This window comes from Eleutherodactylus coqui, chromosome 5 (assembly GCF_035609145.1).
Source record: "Eleutherodactylus coqui strain aEleCoq1 chromosome 5, aEleCoq1.hap1, whole genome shotgun sequence".
Taxonomy (NCBI): Eukaryota; Metazoa; Chordata; class Amphibia; order Anura; family Eleutherodactylidae; genus Eleutherodactylus; species Eleutherodactylus coqui.
In genome coordinates, this window is record NC_089841.1 from 85,622,581 (window position 1) to 85,646,823 (window position 24,243).

The window sequence follows — 24,243 nt, forward strand, 5'->3', positions numbered from 1 at the left end:
CTGTTTAATAAATAGGGGCTTGAGTCTGAATGACTGGAGCATGCCTTTTACAGGATTTCACCTTGTTATATAGCGCTTACAGGGTTACACGTCTGTGACATGATCCAGGTGTCATTACTTTGGCCAGCTAATGCTAGAAGCAATCTTTAGGTGTCTCTGACATTGCAAAAAATGGCCAATCAGAATGGAATAAACATTAAGTTTCTCAAAAACTCCAGTAACTGCACAGTGGTAGATATCCCTGCATGCTCAGTAAAGTATTAAACGCATTAAAGGGTATCTCACATTTCAGAATCTCCTGATATATTAGGTGTTCACCACTCGATGACTTCTCAAGTGTGAATCATACGTCAAGACCTGTCGGAGGCCAATGAGTATGGACATTTAATCAGTTTTCTAGTGCCAGGAAGGACTCCTTAGAACATTATGGGTCTTTCCAGCTCTTGTCTGTCCAAAGATTCTGAAAACCCACCATATGAATATCATTGTAAAAATATCCAATAGATGTAGGTCCCATTTGGCTGTATCCATAACTCCCATAGAAGTTAATAGGGAGAACCTCTGTACAAGTGCAGCCACCTCTCCATTCATTCTTCACCTCGATGTGGTGGCTGACCGCCAGCTCACCAGTTAGGATAGAAGTCAGCGGACACCCGTTCTCGACATAGACATTTATACATTGCAGTCACTGCTTTCTAGAATTGGCAGCGGGGGAACGGCTGGGAAGGTAAGAATAACACTCACATCCCTAGACTCAGCATATCGGCTCCTATGAGCCCATAAATTTAGTTTATAGGGCTCATAAAATCGAACAGATTCCCTTCAATTGTACAATATCAGACATTTATGGCACTGCTTTCTCTTTCCTGTCCTTGATTCCAGGTCGATATCTCGGCTAAACTTCTCTCCTACTTTCTATGTAAGCACATGGTACTAAATACAGCAGCTGTGTGAGGAAGACACAGTCAGGGCATATTTTCCTTTCATGGACAGTAAGCAGAGTACTTGAAACACACATATAAACAGTATATTAGCAAGTCCTGTAACTGCCTATTATACAATTACAGGGAGTCTGTTCGATATTTCCCGATGGGCGGCTTGATTTGTGGATCTTATGCACAGGTACCCCGCGCGGATTCCGCAAATCAAACAAACCCGTGGACATTGGGCCATTGGGCCTAATACTCACATCCCCAGACTCAGTGTGTCAGCACCTATGAGTGCATATGTTTAATTTCTAGGGCACATAGGAGCTGGTAGATTCTCTTTAAAAAGGTTGATGAATAAGGCCTGGCTCACACTACCGCATGCTCACTGCGTAATATCCAGTATCACACGAGTCACATAATGAAAAATGACCCCATTTACCAATATACTGTACTTTGTGGATGAAATACTCAAGGTTTCCAAGATCTCTGCTTATTGTCACTTAATTCAAGCCTTTATTGTTTACTTCTAGTGGATAAATAAAATCTGTCATGGTGATGTGATGAACACACGGGTATATGCTGCTATACACATTTTAGCCTATATTAGCAGGTATAATAATTCAAATTGGTGTTCAATGACAAGGGCAAAGGACAAAGAAAATCTATCATAGTCGGAACATTCTTTCACAGAATGATCGTTTATGGAATGTCCACCTGCGCCATGTATGTAGACGTACTAGCAACTATAGGATAAAAATATAAAAGATGGTCAACTTCTTTTTCTTTCTAGGTGATGACAATCTGTTATCGGTTAGCCAAGACAATAGTTCATTGTTTTTCCAGGCAGCGCCCACTATCAGAGCCGAAATACAACGGGGTCATCGCGAAAGCCGTTGCTCCTACTTCTGTGTAGTGGCTGACACTCATTGAAATCAATGGGAGTTTAGCCTACAATTTACAAGCACTAGCCACTACACAGGGGTCAGAGCAGCGCTTCTACTCCGACCCCTGACAGTGGACAATGCCTGGAAAACACCTTTAAGCTTCCCCAATGAATTATCCTTTTGGTTGAAATGGTCCATTTTGAGCAACTTTATACTAATGTGTACAGGAACCTAAGCAGAGAGCTTGAAAACTATTAAGGGACTAAGACAGAAAGTGGATTGGAAAATTGTCAAAATCTAAATTCTACATTAAATAAAGTTTATTTACTGAAACCAAATAGAAAATAACTATCTCATTGTTGGGGTTCCTCTTGGACCCTCACTGTGAATGGGGGTTGCTACTCTATTCATCTCAAAGAGACCACTGGAAAGGAGATAATCAGGTTCTTGCAATCAGTTGGGGTCCCAGTGGTTGGACCACCATCCATCTAATCATTATCACCTATCCTGTGACTAAGAGATGACTTTTAATCTCGGCACAACTCTTAACTCTAAACCCTAAAGGTGGTCAAAGACATTTGTCTAAAGTTACTAAAAAAATAGATAAGTCCAACAAAAAGATGGATTAGCTGGTGAAATTTAACAGTGAATGATCAATTTAGCTGACCAATAACAGGCTGTCATCACCTAGAAAGACGTTGGCCATTGTTTTACAATGATCGATAGTACTTCATTGTGTATCTCACTATTACATGAGCAAGAGTTCTGTAAAAGAATGCTCCACAGTAAAGGATCAGTCATCCTTCGCCTGAGGTCACTGAATATGCAGGGTAAGTTTGAATGACTGTAATGGCCAATATCGATTAAAAAAATGTACGACTGCATAGTTCTAAAGATCTTTCATCAGACAATTGTGTGTTCAATGGTTGCTCAACCATTAACCTACGTCTATCTAACGTGTATGGCCACCTTAACCTTCTGTCACAGTTGACTGTATGTGCCCTGTTTTTCTTACAAAGGACATAATGTCTTCCAACATCTTTCCAAAAATTCTATAAAAGAATTTAGAACACAACTCTACCATATTAAAAAATAATTTTTACATTCTTGTTTGCTAGTTTGCTTCTCATCAGTTCCAAAACAACATCCAATAATACACCTACATTGGCACAAACTAAATGCCAAGTCAGAAATGTTGCTGAACGGCATCCAGAAGTTGTGGTATGTTTTCCTGTGCCATGTCATTTCTTTACTGCCAAAATGGTGCAAGTGAGATACACATGTCTAGACTGGGGAAAAGTAGTCTCAACAAGGACCACTAAGTCACTTGCTGGAACTAGATGCCAACCGACTCAGTGCCCAAGTATCTGTTTAAAATAATAATTACGACAAAAATCCCAAAACAAGATTCCGAGTTTTAAAATCTACTGAATCACAAAATGCTTAGTTCATTCTCTGTCTTCAAAAATGTTTCCACATAAACTTGCGTTTTCTCCCTGATACCTCGACATTTGCCAAAATAAATCTTACAGAACAAGCTACTTTCAGAATTTTAGGATCATCAGCCAGAAAATTAATCAGGCTTTGCCCTACAGTCAACTATATTTTTGGCATAATAATACTTTTTATAAAGACAGATTCTCCAGAACCGCATAAGCAATTATGTCGTTAGAAGATGTAGAAAGAGCGGCCTTCTCATCTTATGTGGAAATTTTTATCTCTTGTACAAGTCTATAGGAGAATGTATATAAGGTCTATTACCATACTAAAAAAATTACTTTCAACTGGAATGTCCGAAAAACAAAACAATTGATTTAAAGGGTATCTATTATCAAAACGTTCATGCTGAAATCATGTAATAAATACATTTCTACTAAGTGAGGGTTATTTTCTTAATTAATTTACATTGCGACCCTCTTGAATTTCATCTTTAAAGGGGTTGTGCCAAGCTTAACACTTATTACTTAGCCACAGGATAACGGATAAGTGTCTGATCACTAGGAGCCCAACTGCTAGGACTTCCCCACTGAGCACAAAAACACAGATCCTACATACCCCCAAATGAATACTCCAATGGTAGTTGAGTATGGCTTGCTGACCATATAGTGGAGTACAATAATTCGGCAATCTGTAGCAGTCTCACTGAAATGAATGGAGCAGCAGCAAGCATGCTTGACCACTGCACCATTAATTTGGGGGTACACAGGACTCCAGTTATTGAGATCAGTGGGTTCAAAGCAACCGGGCCACTACTGATCAGAGACTTATTCCTAATCTAAAGGGTAGAGGATAAGCATTAGCCCTTTCCTGCCCTTTGCCATAATAGTAGGTTGCAGCTCATTCAGTGCAAGCTACCATACTATTATGGTGCTATGTTTTCGCAGGATCAGGGTCTGTGCTATGCCATCACTTGTTGATGGCAGCTATTATACAGCTGTCACTTTACGTGAAGCTGTTTAACCTTTTAGCTGCTGAAGTCAATGCCAACTGAGTCATCTAAAGTGTTAACAGAGGGAAGGAGCTCTCTTTGGCTATTGAATGTATACCATTGGGTCTCTCATGGAAACATGGAATCTCTGCCATGGCTGTCAATGTAAGAGAATACAGATAATAGACTGCAATACAGAAGTATTGTAGTGCATTATCTGAGTGATGATTGGATTGCATGTTGAAGTTCCCTTTAGGAACATAGGGAAAAAGTAAAAGTAAAAAAAATATCATTATTCCATTTGTTTTTCATTTAGAAACATTAGTTTAAAAAAAAAAACCTATATTGCCACATCTGTAACAACCCATACACAATAAAATAAGCTCCTTATTTATTTCGCATGGTGAATATTTTTCTTATTTTAATAAACAAGCAAAATATTGTTTTTGTTCTTTCAGTTTCCAAAAACACAAACAACATGAAACAAAAAAAAATTTATGTAGAAACTACACCTTGTCATGCAAAAAAAAAGCCCTCAACACAGCTCTGTCGATGGAAAAATAAAGTTATGGGTCTTTGAATGCAGTCATGCCAAAAATCTATATATTTATGTAAAAAGGGTTTTTATTGTGCAAAAATAGACACCCTAAAAAAATTGTATAATTGTTGTAATCGTACCAACCCACAAAAAGTATCATATCATTAATAATGCACGGTGAATGCTGTAAAAAGGGCAGAATTGATTTGCTTTTTTACCCTTTTCCCCCCAAATAGATGTTTTAAAGCAATATACAATACAATTGTATCTTTTTGTTCTCTTTGTGATGCTGCCCCATCTAAAAAAAAGCCTAAAACCTAAATAAACGTTCCTACAGGCTTACTAATTTTAATTAGATTTTTCTAAGGGCATCAGTCAACCTTTAATTCATAAGGTTCTCGTCATTTTTGGTGGGCAGAATAGTGGAGTTTCTTCCATTGTTCTATTTGGTAAAAAAAAACTGATATACATTTCTATAACTCCCTTAGGAGTGAATGGAGAGTGCCATGCAAAAACATAGTACCCCTCTTTATTCATTCTCTGGATGTGGAAGCCACTGGCATTAGATGGGACAGTGGGTCTCAGAGGATGGATATGCTATAAATGACTGAGATGGAAATATCCCTTTAGCACAATTGTGAACAGAGACTAATATTCTGCAATCGCAGCTCTATGAAATTCTAGTAAATAAAAGTGAAAAAATGAAATATGCAGAAAAGAAAACACTACTCACTCTAGAAAGCTGGTGATATATTCCCTGCTACATGCCGACCAGGAGAAAGGGTTTGTATTTGACGTAATGTGAGCTGCCATTAACTTTGCTGCTTCGTGACCTTTGGTCCCACATGAGTTTCCAATTCCATCATGATTCATGCCGAAACTGGAACATATGAGGAAGAGAACATGTGCAGATAAGCTGGTTTACTGTATCAAAATGCACAACAAGACCATAAAACAAAAGCCTCAACTACTCAACACACCAGAAGCTAATAGTAATTATTCTGATCCTCTTTAGATTGTAAAATACAGCACTGTATTGTGGAGATATGCTGCCCTATAAGCAAATCAGAGAATACCTTTGTAATATGACATTCAATGGTTCCAGTGTGAGGGTCGCCCTTTTCGGGGCGGTTACGCTGCTTGCTTATCTAGAGATTATAGTTTCGGACATTATAGGACGTAATAATATATTTATATAATATATATATAATTTGATTACTGATCAAATTGAAATTTTAATTAAAGAACACAGTACACTTTTCTGTGAGTTTCTATCCAATGGACCCTGACATAATCAGATTCTGTATTAGGTATGAAATTTGGAAGCACACTTGGCTCGTTCCACTTAGGAGGCTGTACACAACTGTAGAACGGCTGTATGCATGATGCTTACTGTTTATTGTTCCTATAATTTTGTGTTTAATGCATTCCTGGGCAGTATCTTCTCTACTTATAAAACACAAGGGCTGTGTTCTCTCTGCTCGCTTATAACTCGACAACCAATAGTTCGATTTACATGCAGTTTACTTTATCACGTAGCATCATTATCGGGTCATTAGCTGTTTGGTACTTCCAAACTAATAACGATATTTATGTGCAAGGGTAGTCCAAAAGCTGTATTTTCAATGACATGTTCCTTCAGTATCAAAGTTATGTTACAAGTTAATAGTCTACTAAATAACAGAAGTAACTGTTTCGATTGGCTGTAGCTGCGGAGAAAATGTCTCGATACCAAGAATATCAATTATCCCTACAAATATTTCCTTCCAGTTTAAACAATTGCAGTTTACAGTAAAGTTTTGATTTGCAGTGACAGACTGTTGGGACAAACATTGAGGGTGGCAGAAGTGGATTTGCGCACTCTATAAAAACAGAAAATGTGTATAAAAATTGGGCCTTGTATTTTGTGAAATCTCTTATAAATGAAGGATAAGTTGCACTCACCTGGTGCACAGTGGGGTAACCCTGGTTAGGGGAATACCACCGGCACCCTGTGTCCAAGAATGCATTGTATCAGGTCCTTGTCCACGATCTGGATTACCAGAGAGACATCCCAATGTGTCAACAGAGGCTTGAAGAAATAGTTACCATAAGAATAAAAAGGATCCCCGCGCTCACTGGACCAAGGTCACACTTCAATTAAAAGTGCCATATTCAATAGGAAGTTTCCATGATGTTGAATAAACGGATGGAAACTTACTTTTGAATATGGAACTTTTGATTGAAGTGTGACTATGGTCCAGTGAGCGTGGGGATTCCTTTTATTCTTATGTGAACTCTATGTGGGACATTTACTAACTAACCTATGCCAGAATACTGGCATAGAAAAGTCACAAATGTGCACAAATTTGACAAATTTTCTTCCTCCCTCACTGGCCCCGCCACTTTTCCAAAAAGTGGGCGGATTTGTCAAGAGGCGGCATGGCCAACTGATTTCTATATTATTTATGCCACAAGCTGGCAAAAATGCCAGAAACGCACACTTAATTGGGACCAGGCGTACATTTCAATGAAGGCACACGGAGGTGCACTGAATACAAGAGGTGTGCAAGCTTCTTCATGTAGTCAGTGCACAGTGCGCCGGGGAAATCATACTAAGCCCAGTGCAGGAAATACCCGGCTTAATAAATTTCCCCCTATGTTTCTTGCATGGTCAACTTTATGTGGTGTGCTCATGAGCAAGTTGTAAACGTTATCCCCTCACCCCTGGATGGGAAAGCAAAAAATGTTGTATATAAAGAAACCCTATAACAGGAGCACAACTGTGAGAACGGCAACTTTCCATTTAATTTAATTTTAATGCAGGCAGAGCCATGGGCACAGCTAGTATTACTTTACATAGGGGATTATTATTACTATATAGTTAGAACTATGGCATGACAATCATCTATCACCGTTGACTAGAGGGAATGCAACCCTTATAAACACTGATGAAATCCCTATACGGGTATCGCTATAGGTTTGTTGTTTACCTCAAATAATGTGGTACAGTGAAATGGCGAGGCCCAGTCATTTCTACAGATGACCCTAATAATAATCAAGTCAGTATTTCAGTAGTCACAGTTTGACATGTATCTTATCTGGCAGGCATAAAGATGTGGACTGTATTTCATATGGTGGATTACACAATGTAATCAGTATGAAAAACTATAGTAGACAAGACCCATCCAAGCAACAGACTTTCCATCACTTGAAAAAAATGAAATAGATGACAAAAACATATAATTAACATTGGAACGTGCATACCAACTCATGCTAATGAGGACACTTTAAATTTGTTAGCTCTAAACGCAGCTGTTCTCTACTGGACCTCTGGAGCCCGTTAGGGTACAGCCACGCGGCACAGAATTACTGCAACAGAAATTCTTCTGTGGATGTTTGTCTAAGCTAATGAAATTAACGCCGTGACTAATGACGCATTCCTTTCCTGTATTAGAACTATACCAAGTCAATAAACGCTCAGAGTACACGTGCCTTAAGCAGAGTGAGCTGTATACTTGCCGTGGCTTCACTCTACGTATCTGAGGAGAACTGAAAACTAACTCTGTCTAGTTCTTGGTCTCCCTGGTGCACCCAGATACAAACTAATTTGGAACTCAAGACTTGAAAGGTTATGTGGCCGTGCAGCGGTACTTAACATCTGCAGCAAACAATTGACCTGCCGTGGATCTAAAAAGGTTTGCACAGGTCAATTTTGTGTGGATTTTTTCCACTGAAATCTCATCTACTTTATCGCTACTGTAAACATTCCAGATTTTCTGCCCGCAATTTTTCCCGTACGGCCATACCCTTACTATGTCAAAGCCAAAGAGGAATCCACTAGTATTCTGGTGGTCTAGAATCCAACCATGCTGGATAATAAGGCTGTTTTTACAATGGCGATTTTCCCACGCAAGTTTTGTCCGATTCTGAGATGGCCATCACTTGAATGGGAAAGTAACCCATTCATTCGAATGTGGTAATCCACAAGTGTTTTTTTTTCTTAGAGTTAGAAAAATTACTGCATGTCCTATTTTTGTGCAATTCTTCTTCAAGTATTGAATATTGCAAATTATTTTAACCCCTTGAGTGGCACGCCCGGAAAAGTTCCGTGACGAGCTCCACTGCCCATAGTGATATACCCCGGAAGATTTCCGGGCTATGTATCACTATGGGAGCTGCAGAGCACAATGCCACAAGCTGTGACAGTGTGCTCTGCCTGCACAGACCCACAGAGAACAAAGCAAGGGCTTTGAAAAACCAGCAGAAGATATTGCCGACATGTCGGCAATGTCCTGCTTTGTTTACAGGTTGCCATAGAGACCATCGGCTTGTCAGAAGCAAGCCGATGGTCTCTGTGGCAGGGAGAGCTGGTTGTTAGCTGTCAGAGGACAGGTAGGTACTAGCTCTTACAGCAGAGATCAGAGAAAACCTCCGATCTCTGCTGTGTTAACCCTTTACATGCTGCAGTCTATGTGACTGCAGCATGTAAAGGGCTGTCACTGCAGCATGTAAAGGGCTGTCACCATCGGACCCCTGGAATGTGATCAGGGGTCCTGATGGGTCCCTGTGGAAGTCCCCTAAAGGGACAAAAAAAAAAAAATAAAAAAAAAAAAAAGTTAAAAAATTATTACAAAAATAAAAAAAACACTTGTCTCCCTTTACTTTGTAAAAAATCAAAAATACAATCACACATGTGGTATCCGTGCGTCATAATGACACAGAGAAGGAAGTTAATACATTATTTAACCCCTTAATGACATGGCCCCTTTCTTTCTTTTTTCCCCATTTCTTTTTTTCCTCCCCCCTGTTTAAAAAATCACAACTTGCCCCGCAAAAAACAAACCCTTATATGGCCATGTCAATGGAAAAATGAAAAAGTTATGGCTCTTGAGACGCAACTGCAAAACTAGTTGAAATTCAATGATTAGACCATTTTAAAAAACCTGCCCTGGTGGGCACGACAGGGTGGTAGGAAACCTGCCACTCAAGGGGTTAAAGGGAGCGTGAAAAAAAATGCATCCAAATCACATACAATGGATTTGTATGAGAGTGCGATGTATTTTCAATTTTTCTATGAGGGCTACATTAAAAAAAAGCAGAAAATGCAGAGCATAGAAAAACGTGCATGAACAACGCATTAATTACACAGAGAACAGTTTTTCACTGACCAAAATTACACTCGCCGTGTGAATACAGCCTAAGAGGCAACTGACTGCAGAGACAATGGACAGGGGGAAGAGGCAGGTCTATCTGGGTGCAAAGAAGACAAAAGAGAGCTATTATATATGACGCTAGTAGCCATCAGTTAGCTACTTCCTGTCATGAGGAATCTGGAGTACAAATGGCTGAGCTTACAAGACAAAAACGGCACGGACTTTATGTTGAATGGGGGAACAATAGAATCATGAATGTTAGGCTCCATTTATTAAAACTCTCCAAGAGGAAGACTATCTTTGTTGCCCTTAGCAACTAATCAGAGCCTAGCTTTTATTTTACCAGAACACTTCAAAAATGAAAGCTGAGCTCCGATTGGTTGCTATAGGCAACAAAGATAGTCTTCGTGTTGGAGAGTTTTGATATAGTAAATGGGGCTCATTGTGATTCCCATTAAAAGCGTGATTATTTGGCTTCACCAGACAGAAATGAGAGCTGCAGTCATAACATTCTGTCCCTCCACCATAGACGCAGCACAGAGTCCATCTATCTACCCACATTAGTAATTCCTCCAGCAAACATATAATTTTCCAAGGGTGTACCACATCCTCTCATGGGTGCAGACTGTCATGTCACGGGGTACTGATGGAGTAGGAACAACTATCTGTCTGTGCAATGTCCAGTATGTGGCCTGGAGCTCGAATACAGGAGCCACTGATAAACTCCACAAAAGGCCAACATTAGGGTAGACATACTTGACATGCTTTAACACAGTGTTTCCCAACCTTTTTTGGCTTGTGGAACACCCTGTCAAAAACATTTTAGCTTGAGGCACCCCTGAAAAACATCCCTCTATCTCTTCTTCTCACTCTCTTCTTCTCCCTTTCCTTCTCTTTCTTTTTTTTCTCTCTGCCTTTCTCTCTGTTTTTCTCTTTCTTTCTTATGCTTTCTCTCTCTTTCGTTCTCCTCTCTTTCTCCGGTCTGCGGCACCCCTAGGACTTTTTCACGGCACACCAGTGTTGGGAATCACTGCTTTAAGTCTTTAAAGGCTATGGAAACCTTTGTGCATGAAAAATCAATACACAGATATCTTTCCTGCAGAAAAAAAATGATGTACTTCTCTGTTCTTATGCTTTGCATTTTCACTCTTATGCACTTAAAACACCTTATATATGCTGTGCCTCAAGTCTTCCACTGAAATTTGTGGTTAGGGGGCCTTTCCTGCACTGATTAGCACAAGCCCAGCAGCCCCCCCCCCCCCGCCCCCCCCCATCTCCTCTTTTGGAGACTGTGTAGCCATGCCAATCATTACTACACAATACGGTCTTAACGAATTGGGAATAGATTGGTGGTGGTGGAACAGATAGGTTGGCTTAGTTGATTACAGCACGGTGCTATCTCTAAATCAAATGACAAGCTGGTGGAATATTAGCTGGGTTAAAAACGGAGGCTAATGCTATTTTTTGCCAAAAAAGAACTTCGCAATTCTCATATGCCCAAGTGAACGAGCTGGTGGCGTCATTACCAGCTCATTCGCGCTCGCGCAGCCTGTTTAGACAGACGTTGGGAATCGTGAACTTCTCAATCACTTTTCATTCAGTGTTTCACATTCCTATGAGACAACGGTGATTTTGATGATGGCTAAAACTGAATGACAAATGAGAAGGGCACGATTATTGTTTGTCATTGGCTCACATTTAAACTAAACAATTATCACTTTCTTTCGTTAAGCGGTTCATAGATTGCACTTCCCTGTGTGCTGATTTCTTCCTTTCACTGCAGAAAGTCCCTGAGTGGTCATGTCTCAAAAATCCCTTGCTGTGTAATGTGTACACCCTCACAGCTGCCCCTTCACAGACAGGAGAGCAGGCTAGTGGAGCTACTGAGAAGTAGCCATCAGTTTACTCTCACAGATTTTTTGAAAATCTTTCAGTCTTTCTTTCTGCAGTGCTTTGTAAATCAATACAAGCATAGAAAATAATTGGAATTTTTGATGTAAACCAATTACAAAAAGTCTTCATTTCCAAAGACACATTGATTACAATGTACATGGCCTTTAAGTTCTAGACGGTTTCAGTACTAAAGGACCAAACACTTTAGAGATTTTACGCATGTGGGAATAATATGGCCCAATTTTAATTCTTAGGCCGCCAAGAGTATTTTTGCCAGGGTAAGATTAAACATGGTGCAAATGGAGCACTGTCTCCAAGCCTCACGATCCCCTATGTTCATGTAATTAGAATGACTGGCAGCAATCCAAGGTATGGAAAAATACAAATGCGTTTATTTACCCCATAACAAACAAGCAACGTTTCGGTCAACAGACCTTCCTCAAGCTCAGGAAGCTTGAGGAAGGTCTGTTGACCGAAACGTTGCTTGTTTGTTATGGGGTAAATAAACGCATTTGTATTTTTCCATACCTTGGATTGCTGCCAGTCATTCTAATTACATGGACTGCATTTTTTGAGCTTATCTGGTTTGGGCTCTGATACTGGCGTTTGCACTTTTTACTTGCCTGGCTTTACTTGAAGGATTGCTGCAGTGCTGCTGGGAACTTCATTGTTTTTCCTGGATCCCCTATGTTCAGGGAGGCCCTCGGCTACCTGCTTTTCAGCAGGCTGTGGGGTGCCCAAACACTAGTTCTCACCGGTTCAGCAGATCCATTGAGAAGCAGTTGTGCCCAATTTTGAGGCATACTCACCGCTGACACAACACATCCCTGAGCTGCTCTCCAGACCAGCCTTCTCTTTTTTCCAGGGAATGGGGTTTGTTTCAGGTGAGATATAAATATTTTGTATAGTCTCATATTACAGTTTAGGTTGGCAGGAGTAGTGTTTTTTTGTTTTTAGACTATATATAAATATTTGTATAAAATACTGTTAAAAAAGTGTTACAATTTTTTTTTTTTTATATCCAAGTTTCCCATCACATCATATAAGACCTGAACTTGGTGTCTAAGTAAGATATAAAGCAAAAAAAAGTCAAGATTATAAAAAGTTTGCTTTTTTCCCTCATAACGATTCTTCACTCGCGGGATTGAAATCGCGGCACGCTGCGATTTGCCACGATTCTCTGCTGTGAGCCTATTTATTAGATAGGCTTATAGCGAAGACCTGTCAGTGCTCACCCCTCCTTCCGCGCACCAGAATATAGCTAGCAATATTCCGTCACAGCCGTAGACAGGCAGCCTTAAACAGACAAAACAATGATGTGTAAGGAAGCTTTGTAATGCTTAAAGGGGTTGTCTCATGAAATCAAGTGGGGTTATACACTTCTGTATGGCCATATTAATGCACTTTGTAATATACATCGTGCATTAATTATGAGCCATACAGAAGTTATTCACTTACCTGTTCCGTTGCTAGCGTCCCCGTCGCCATGGATCCGTCTAAAATCGCCGTCTTCTGGCGATTTTAGACGCGCTTGCGCTGTGCGGTCTTCTGTGCGGTGAATGGGGCCGCTCGTGCCGGAGAGCTGGTCCTCGTAGCTCCGCCCCGTCACGTGTGCCGATTCCAGCCAATCAGGAGGCTGGAATCGGCAATGGACCGCACAGAGCCCACGGTGCACCATGGGAGAAGACCCGCGGTGCATCGTGGGTGAAGATCCCGGCGGCCATCTTAGTAAGGTAAGGAAGAAGTCGCCGCAGCGCGGGGATTCGGGTAAGTACTAAACTTTTTTTTTTTTAACACATGCATTGGGTTTGTCTCGCGCCGAACGGGGGGCCTATTGAATAAAAAAAAAAACGTTTCGGTGTGAGACAACCCCTTTAACTTCCCCTGCGGTGGCGCTGCAGGGAAATTAAATACAGATTTTCCCAGATTACAGCCGATTGCAGGGGGGACTTTGGGATCTACTTATAGCTGAGAGACCCTTCTAAAATAGAGAAATTGTTGAAAGCGGAGACCCTTTTTAAATGTCCAAGTCTATTGTATTACAGTAGTAGTGTATTACAGGTGCTGACTTACACACCAGACTGACAAAGTCGTTAATAACATTAAATTACTGTTGCGTCCTCAGGACGTGCAACCTCAATAACACAAAAAAAGGCACAACTGTGCAAAGGAAACATAAAACTAAGGGGAATTCTCTCCCTATAGTCCCCTAACCCAGGGGGGCCCTGCCTACTCGTCGGACCGATCGCTCTGACAAGTGCGAGCCCGCACGCTTGCCTAGGCCACTGACAAGTCCCTGTAAGGGAGCCCTAGCACAACAGAAAGACAAAACAGAAAATCAAACAAAGCATAACAGAACTTAGCTAGGAGCTTCCGCCAAGGTGTGTTCCTCCAAAGGTAACTGAAGGATTGACCAACACAGGAGATCATGCTGGCACTGTTTAAGTAGGAGCCAAGCTACTCAGCACCAGGTGCTGACTGACGTTACTCCTGCAACTATCACGCCCCTCAGCTCCAGGAGAAGCAAGGGCACACCCAAAACCTGGTCTGGCCTGCGAGCCTGGTGCAGGCCTCAGAACGGCTGCAACAATTACATTGTGGTTTATTAGTACAAGACAAAAGTCCCTTAACTGAGGCCTATGATTGTGAACAAGTATTAATTAGAATACACAATAACACAATTATTGCCCTGCGTAAATGGGGCAGAGATTAGCCGACAAATAGACAAATGCTTGTCTGTTAGCTGACTACATCTTCTCTGCAGCCACAAAAATGCATTGTTCTCGGCAGCAAATCTCCCCATGTGAAGAGGGGATGTGCTGCCAACAGCAATGGAAGTGAAATGGGGATTAACGATTATAAATGATTCTTTGTCCCCTGATAGGATTTAATCAGCCATCTAAAGGCCATTTACAAGGGCATCAATCATAACTCTTTCAAGTGCCCGCATTAATCTGAGTAAAGGGGCCCTTAGGTTCCTTTTATATGGTCAGATCATTTCGCCTGTGCCAACAAGCATTGACCGACAATAAGCAGTCAGTCAGCGTTCATTCATTAGGTCTATGGGGAATGTGATCAGCTGTATGCGGAGGAATCCTAATTTAAACAGTATAATCGTTCATCTCCTTACCGCCATCATTGGTCAGCTGCACAGCTTCCCTTTTACACGGGAGGATGTGTATCTGCCCAGTGAGCATTTTTATTTTCAAATAAATTAACCAATTAGCTGACAGATGAGCATTCATCCATTCATTGGCTGATGGTGGGCATACTTACAAAGGTCAACCATCAGGCAAACAATCGTGCCCAATGGTTTGATCATGTAAAAGCCTCTTTACTTAGACTATGTTCACATCTGCATAGGGGATTCCATTTTCCTGCTCCATTATGAGAACAATTAAATGTAATCTCCTGGCTAAATGGTTTCGTTTTATGATGGAACTCAACGGTGTCGAATAGATCCCATTGACTATAACGGGGTCTGTTCAGTTCCTGTGATCCTTCCTGGCATTTTACTAGACGAAAACGTCCTGCATGAAGGTTTTTTTTATTTTCTGGCCAGCTTTTCATTCAAGACGTGCGCTGGAGGCTCGAAAAGAGCTTCTGGCGCAGATATGAACCGAGCCTTACCTGGACTTTCCTACACTAGCTTCACCTCTAAAGAAGGCGCTCCAGTTCACTGATTTACCAACAGATAGTAGCACAAGTATTGCATTTCATTCTCTCTAAATCGACCTAAATCTTGTTTTTTTTTGTCAAATATCTAAAGATTTGTATGTGAATTTGCTCCAGACCTGACCTAATCCTCCACCACCTTTGACCTTATTTCAACCGCACTCTAACCTCATCGACTTCCAAAGAACAACAGCATATCAGTAAATCTCATCATTTATTTTAACCACACTCTGGTCAGTGGAAGCGAGACTAAATGAAAACAAAAAAATCTGCATGCTGTCAGGCAACATACCGGGGCTGATTCTAACAAGGTTATTTGAGATTCTGCTAAAGACCAGAACATGGAGGCCTGAGCTGCACTTAAGGAACGTGTCAGTCCTTTAGGAATTTAGAAGGCATTTTATTGCATCAGGAGTTTTTAAAGCAATATTTCATCTTAGCCAAAATAATTTAGTCTAAGATTAACACTGCCGAATTTGTGTATGCATGTGTTTTTTCTCTTCTGGCTTTTCCAGACAAACCATTCACCCGAGTGACATTTCATAAAAGAATTCTGACTTACGCAGCACAACATGTATTGTGCTGTACAGACGTTTTTCCTTCTTAAGGATTACTTTTTCAAGTATATTAAAAGGCCAAAAGGTTAAACGTTGTGCAGTAGATCTGAGCGACAATGTAGAAGACGCATTATAAAAACTTTTTTAAATTACATTGTTACACTGCAAAAAAAAAAAATTCTGCACGCTATGGTTAGTACAGAGGCATTCCCAGCAAGAGAAACTAAGTAATCTTGTAGATATGATACCTTTTAATGGCTAACAAAAATACATGATGTTATAGCGAGCTTTTGAACCTCTTAGGGTTCTTCCTCAGGCATAATGGAATAGAGGAAGAACCCTGCGTAGGTTGGAAAGCTCGCAATAACATCATGTATTTTTGTTAGCCATTAAAAGGTATCCCATCTACAAGATTACTTGGTTTCTCTTGCTGGGAACGATTACATTTTGCTCTACTGGCAAACACGGTACCAAACTTTTTTTATTATACCTGTTGGGTATATATACTCGTCAGTGTTCTTGAAGTTTCTGCTCGCGAACATTCTTCTAAGATCTGAAGTCATAAGGAATTCACAACTCGCGATGTTTCTCGTAAGTGCGCTCTAGTGGGATAACATTGAACTAAGTAGTGTAGTGGGCAGGTTGGCTGCTAGGTGGAAATGACCATCGCTACTGTACATTACATGTATGTAAGTTGCACTGAACTTTTTTACAAACTAACAGCTGACAAAGGATGAGCTTTTAAGAGACAAACTATAATGTGAACCTGAGGTCTAAGGTTTATGTATCTTTAAGTTGTTAATGGATATATTACATTATTACAGTATTTTCTCTATTGACTCTAATGTAAAGTTTTTGTCTCTGAGTTGATTCGTTTTTTTCCATCTTTTGGAGACATTTTAAGAAAGCTTGTCTTGTTCTTTCAAGATCAAATCAATATTATATTGATCAGTTGTTGCGCTGCCGATAGGCTGGTGCCATTCTGCGTATTTGGTAGTCCAGCACTGCATATCTTCCTATATCTTTCATAACCAGGGGTGTCAGAATTAGGTTTAGCTTGATCTGTCATGAGTAGTTTCACAAATAAAAACAGAGATAGTGTGCAATATTTTGCCCTGTCTAGAGTACCGTAAGTATTCTGGTGCACAACAGTTTTCTTTGCACAGCCCTGATCACATTGACCACGTCTCCGGAAATAAAATCCAAACGATAGAGACAGAGTTTATTCATCTGATGACATCGTAAAGATCTTCTTTTCCCCGCGGTGCTGCTTCACTATTTACTTATGTCCACGTCTCCAGAATTATCTCAGTTAACATAATTTTAAAAAATATGACAGACTGATAGATAATCAGGCTTCTTTATTAGAAATTAGACATGTGACCCTGAAGTACAGCATAAAATAAAGTAATCATTAGAAATAGTTAAATCGATTGAGCTCAGCGACTAGCCGAGGCCATGATTTCATACACTAATAAACTTGTAGCATTTTGTCATGCCACAGTGTGTAGAGTATACGGAGAATGGTGTGATCGAGGAAAACATCCAGTGGATATGAACTACTACTCACTAATTGACAAATAGGTCAGAGTAGGTTTTAAAGAATCATTCTGATGAACACGCGGTGCACTGTAAAGCTTGAAGACAATGTTGGTAAACCAACATATCCAAATGCACAACTCATTCCTTAGTTCAAATGGGCTATAACAGCAGATAATCAGTTCTAGTGCCATTGCTACTTTTTTTTAGACAAGACTCTAATGGGCAGAACACCACAAAAATTGGATCACTGTACAGTGGAAAACATTTCCTGGTCAGATGAATCCACATTTATGTTACACCATGCTGATGAAAAGGTCATAATATGGTGAATCGTCCGGTGTCAACAGTTCAGTTTAGTGGACATGGAGTAACAGTGTAGTTTTTTTTTCTTTCTTAGCCTATGGATAAACACCACAATGAATTGATGCGATTCTGAAGGCCAAAGGAGATCTAAGGTGCTACTAGTAATAGCCAATAAAGTGGTCATTCCATGTAGAAAGTTAGCTTTCCAAAGTACTTCTACCATAAAAGGGCCCAATATTTTTTGCAACACCCAACAATTCTCACTAATGCTATCATGTTTCTCTGGAAATAAGATATACCTTGAATAGAAGCCCTGGTGCAGGAGACTAGGAATATAGGCCCTACCCTGAAAATAAGACCTAGTCCACTGCATAAAAAAGAAGGAATACATTACCTAGCAGGCTCAGTCCAGGTCTAGGACCCTCCCGGTCCTCTTTTAAAGCTCCGGCACACGCTTCCCGCAGTCCTCAGAACTTGTACAATATCACTTCCTGGCTATGGGATTCAAAAATCCTGCCTCCAGGAAGTGATGGCTGTGATTGGGTCACCGACCTATGTTCAGCCAATCAATGCAGCACTGGATGAACCAATCACAGCCATTGCATTGTTTCATCCAGCGCAGCATTGATTGGCTGAGCAGCGATCGATGAACCAATCACAGCCATTGCTTCCTGGAGGTGGGATTTATGAATCCCATAACCAGGAAGCGATGTTGTACCAGCATCGAGGACTGTGGGAAGTGCGCACCAGAGCCATGAAGAGGAGCAGGAGGGACTTGTACCTGGAACGAGCCTGCTAGGTAAGTATAATAGGACCTCCCCAAAAAATAAGATCTAGTGTCTGTTTTGAGGCAAAAATGAATATAAGCAGGGTCTTATTTTCAGGGAAACAAGGTAGTAAATTTAAGTTGTACTAAAAAACTTAAATCAATGCAGTTGTTTGCTTCATTGGTGTCAGAAAATTAGCGACTACACATATGCACAGAGTACAACCAGTTTTACAGATACCTAATGAACCTATTAAATGTCAATGAGAAAATAAGCGTCTGCCATAAACTACATGCTTAGTATCTAAGGCTGACCACTGCCCCACTAAATACCAACTAATCATACCTATATATTATGCAGAAACAGGAAGATCAGAATTAGAAAGTTGGTTTTGAGCTCCATATTGAACCATCTTCTCAAGATAGACCGCCTCGGTTGAGTATTAATAGAAAGTTTGGCTGTATAAGGTATTCATTTAGCGTCTCAAAAATTCTACCTTGAGAAGTCTACTTTCCACGCGGTGCTTAGACACGATTCCCATTTAATACAAACTGAACCACATCACAGAAACCAAAACTGTTTTTCTAAGCTTCACATTTATGACATTTCAGCCTACTTAGGCAATAAATCATAATGGCTGAAAACCCAAAGAAGTATTCTGTTCACATTTACAGAAGTAGAATGTTTTTATAACAGAAACAGACACGAGACATAATAATCAAATTCACCGCGTAAGTAGATGGACAGGCAAGTGGTAATTATTCGCACAAGCAACCAAATGAATGGCTGGCTTTCTGCAAGGTGAAAAAGTAACAGCACATGTACAGAGATAATCGGATGTTTTTAATGTGGTAACTGCATGTCGGCACAGTGTAAAAATATATCCATCGTGATGGTAGCCACCATGGATACTAATCATAACTTGCAAAATTCCTCAAATTTTTAAAAGCCCTTCTCTACAGCTACCTTGTTTAGTCCAAAACGTTAAAAAAAACTATAATATCAGCACAATTTTCTAATATGCCACAAAGCTCTTTTAAAATAACATGTGGTGTGGATGCTCAAAATGCATGTTTTTGTAGCATTGAATTTTTTTTTTTTTTTTTAACATTAAACGTCAGAACCACTTCTAGGCATACAGGCACCTGGGTTGGTCCGCTGCGCAATTTCGGAAAATCCGCAGCATTTACACTAGCAGTGGAGCAGAAATCTCATCCATGTTCCTCTGGACACAGACAGTGGTTTAGTGCCACTCTACTCTCAGACATGTGGCTTGTTAGCTAGGATAACCTAGTCCTTAATTTAGGGAAAGATTTTTACATAGTTATTTTAACTATTTCATACCTGGGATTTATCAGTGACTTTGCTCTGTTCTTACGCCGGTGGCACACCACCGTATTCCAGACATGATTTTATGTCCATAATATGGACATGTCTTGGCCTGACCATGGGTCTCCTGACCCGAGCTCTGAGTATCATAAGATTTCAGGTCAAGAAATCTGTAGGGAGTTTCTTTGCTAGGGGCAACAAAGACATTGGCTAAAATAAACTAGGTTTTCAAACCCTGACCAAGGTTTTAATTATGGCCCTTATAAAGGGAGTAATAGTTGATTGAATGAGCGATAAGCAGCCAACAATAACGAAAGTTCATGGGGGGTGAATTATCACATTGAAAGTCATTCATCTCCAGTACTATTTGCATCAGTATGCATGTAGGCAATTAAACGGACATTTATTGACTTATGTTATGTTGATCAGTGCTCATTACAGGCCTGGAATGGGACCATGTAGAAGGACCCTCAAAAAAAAAAAGATTTGATACCGTGTTAGCCAGTAGAGCAAAATGTGATTCTTCACAGTAAGAGAAACCAAGTAATCTTGTAGATATGATAACTGCTAACAAAAATACACGATGTTACATCAAGCTTTCGGACCTCTCAGGATCCTTCCTCAGGCATAATGAAACAGATCTGGATGGGGCACATATATATATACAAATGTAGACATATGAAAAGGCACAGAGATAGACTAATTTACACTTGAAACAATACCAGACAAGATGAGCAGAGAAGTAAATTAATTAGTCCACTGATAAGCAATGTGACAGTTTTATGATCTCTAAATTGGTGTTAGAGGGGGGTCACAGGCCTGTGTGTTATCTCTCCTTCAGACCTGCAAATAAGGAAGATGAAACAATACCTCTATAGCGCCACATACTGGATGGCAGAACTCCTTCAAAACTATGTATGACTTTTTACCAAAACAATGATTGGGAATAGCATCCCTTCTGGGTTCTCTCCTTGGGAGAGACCATGGCATCCCCCGACCCACTCACTCTCCCACGACCCTCAGGAACGTTTTCTCTGGCCACATAACTTTGCAGTCGCATAAGCAAAGTATGTGGATGGATCACTGCCCTGTTTACAACTACAATTATTCGGGAATGAAAGTTCATATGAATGCTCATTCAGGCGATTCTCTGCCTATATTAAAGGGCCTTCATTGAGCCTTACACCCATCCCTCCCAAAAAACATTTGTCAAATGCTTTCCTTCACCCATGCCATGGCAAATACTCAGTTTGCTGCTTCAGCCTGAATCTAAAGAGACTGGTCGGCATCAAGCACTCGGGTCACAGCTTTCGCCCAGTTGCGTCCCTTCGACCTAACATTATATACGGATAACACAGGTCTGCAAAAAAACTTTTAAAAAAATTGTTTTGATTTTGTTAAATCATCTTTATGTAGTTTTTTGCACAGATTTCAAAAATGAGATGGTTTTTTTTTCTATCACGTAAGGCTTGCCTACAAAATAAAGTTGAAGTATTTGGAAAAAATACAAGAAACGGAAAAATTTTTATTTGTTGTTATTATTTTAACATGAAGTAAAATGAAAAAAAAACAATACCTAGCTAAAATAAGCATAATACTGATACACATGTGTTGCAAAGTTATTATAATTCTTTGTAAAAACGTTTTCTTTTTCCATCAAAGCTTCTTTTGGTACTTTTTCGGCTGTGTTCTTGTGAATTTTCCCTTTTTAACATCCAACAGTAGTCTGCCATCATGTTGACATTCCATCGACCTTGGTATCTGCGCTCCATTTCTTTTAGATCTTGATGGAAACGTTCTCCTTGTTCCTCACTTACAGCCCCAAGATTTTCTGGAAAGTAGTCCAGATGTGAGTGAAGGAAATGGACTTTGACACTCATGTTGCAGCCCAAGATTTTGTAGTTTTGTAACAATTCAGCAACCAAAGTTTTGTAGTTTGGGTCTTTTTTATTTCCAAGAAAGCCTGTTACAACAAGTTTAAATGAATTCCAGGCATTTTTTTCTTCCATTTCCATTTGAGTGACAAAGATTTCATCTTTTAAAAGTTTTCTTATGTCAGGCCCAACAAAGACTCCCTCTTTCAGCTTAGCATCTGATAGACCAGGAAACTGTTCACAAAGATACTTGAAACACTCTCCTTTGTGTAATGCTTTCACAAACTGTTTCATTAGTCCCAATTTGATATGAAGTGGTGGAAGTAAGATCTTTTTAGGATCCACTAAACTTTGTCTTTCAACATTTTTAACTCCAGGAATAAGAGCCTTTCTGATTGGCCAGGTCTGCTTGACAGTGTTGTTTCCTGTCACGGCTATCCCATTCACAGAGGAAACATGGAAACTTTGTGTAACCACTTTGTTGACCTAGTAACATGGAAATAACTTTCAAATCCCCACAAATGGTCCATTTATGGTCCATGATTTTCGTAGCATTCTTTCAAATGGACTGAGTGTCCAACAGGCACAGAAGCATATTGGTTACCATTGTGAAGAAGTACGGCTTTCAAACTCCTTTTTGACGAATCTATGAAAAGTCTCCATTCCTCTGGGTCATACGTTATGTTGAACATTTCCATGATTCCAGGTACATTGTTGCAGAAAACTAGTTCACCCTCTTGTGTAAAAAAAGGGATAAATTCCTTTTCTCTCAGTCGGTACCATGAAAATGAAACACCGGAGGCTAACATATGTCTTTCTTTAAGTCTAGACCCTAACACTTCCGCTGAATCCTTTTGGTAGGCCCAGATCTCGTACTAAATCGTTCAAGTCTGATTGAGAGGAAAGTTCAGGGTTATTGGTACCTGGATCATAGCTGTCATCATTATCGCTGCTACTATGTGACATCGACAATCGACTAAAATATTGTCCAGGGTATCCGGAGGTGAAGGAATAGGCAAGTCAGGTCCATGAGGAACCGGGCGAATAGCCGAACGTATGTTGGTTGGGTATGAAATGTCCTTCCTGTTTTTTAAACTGAAACCTTGCACTGAACAAGAACAAAAATAACAGTCATCACTGTGATTTTTAGGCTCTCTCCAAACCATGGGTACTCCAAAACGAAATGATTTCTTCTTACCTTGAAACCATTGTCTCAGTTCTTCAACACACACAGAACACACTATATGGGGAGCCCAAGATTTATCTTGGTCCCCTAATTTCATACCAAAGTATGCAAAATACACCTTCTGAACAAAATTAGAAATGTTTCTTTGTTGCTTCTTGATGGTATAAGACCCACAAATATAACAGAAACAGTTAGGAGAGTTGACACATCTTCTAGTAGCCATTTCTTCTAAATACCGTATGACAAAACAAGTTTGATGCGTACACCACAGTGGCTGGCTCCACACTGAGTCACTGACTGCAGTCAAGGTCACGCCTAGCAGACAGTTTAGATTCGTTGTCGTACGCGTAACGAACCTGAAAAACCCTGAAAATAAGACAATTTCAGGTGAAATTTGTGACTTATCTAGGGGTGATGGAATTTTTTCACTATTTTTACTGTAATCAGCACAAAAAGTACTGTTAAACCCACTAATTAAATATGCTACAATTTTTTCATCGCAGAGCTGTGTAATATACTGTGTGAGGATGCATCTATTCTAATCACATTGCTGCAATTCGGGGCAAGTAACGTCATAATTTTGCTGTAAAGTATCCAATTCAACTATTTCAATACCATTATTTTGTACTTGTGCCTTTTCAGATACTATTCTGTGCAAAAGACGTGCACAATGTATACAAACTGCTCTCTATTTAACAGATATAAGGACTAGCTGCCAAGAATAACATCACACCCACAGTGTCTGCATCATGCTCCAGTTTTCACTGGACACCCAGTGGACCCTCTAACATTAACACCTCCCAACTCCGAGCTAACTACTTTCTAATTCCTGTGTGTTGTCTTAGGTTGCCATCTGATCTGATTTAGTGATCCTTTGACAGCCTCCTGTGTGGTACTCTTTTCAGTGTCAGGCGGGCCCTACAAACCACCGTAAGCTCATTTCCAAATGTACTTTTTTTTTTTACTAGAACGTCTGCTGCCCTGTTCTCCAATACAGCCGCGGTGACAGTGCTACAACTGTGTCAGACTCTTCAGGAGAACAATATCACAAGCCCTCGAATAGAATTGCAAAATGACCCGCATGTCGCAGCTTGCTCTTCCCTCCAGGAATTTTCTTACTCTGCGGCCATATGTTTCAACTATGCATTAATCAATCTAATGTACAGCAGCAGTGTGGAGAACATGCTTAGTAATATCCTTTGT

At 40.1% G+C, this 24,243-nt stretch overlaps 1 protein-coding gene across 3 annotated transcripts in view; it reads right to left on the reverse strand.

The window, feature by feature from the left end:
* ADAMTS6 (ADAM metallopeptidase with thrombospondin type 1 motif 6) overlaps positions 1-24,243 on the reverse strand; it is a 310,696-nt gene that overhangs the window by 107,656 nt on the left and 178,797 nt on the right. For all 3 annotated transcript variants that reach the window (XM_066602794.1, XM_066602795.1, XM_066602793.1), the window contains exon 10: positions 5,513-5,659. In XM_066602794.1, coding sequence (XP_066458891.1) covers positions 5,513-5,659 — 147 coding nt within the window. The remainder of the gene's footprint in view (positions 1-5,512; positions 5,660-24,243) is intronic.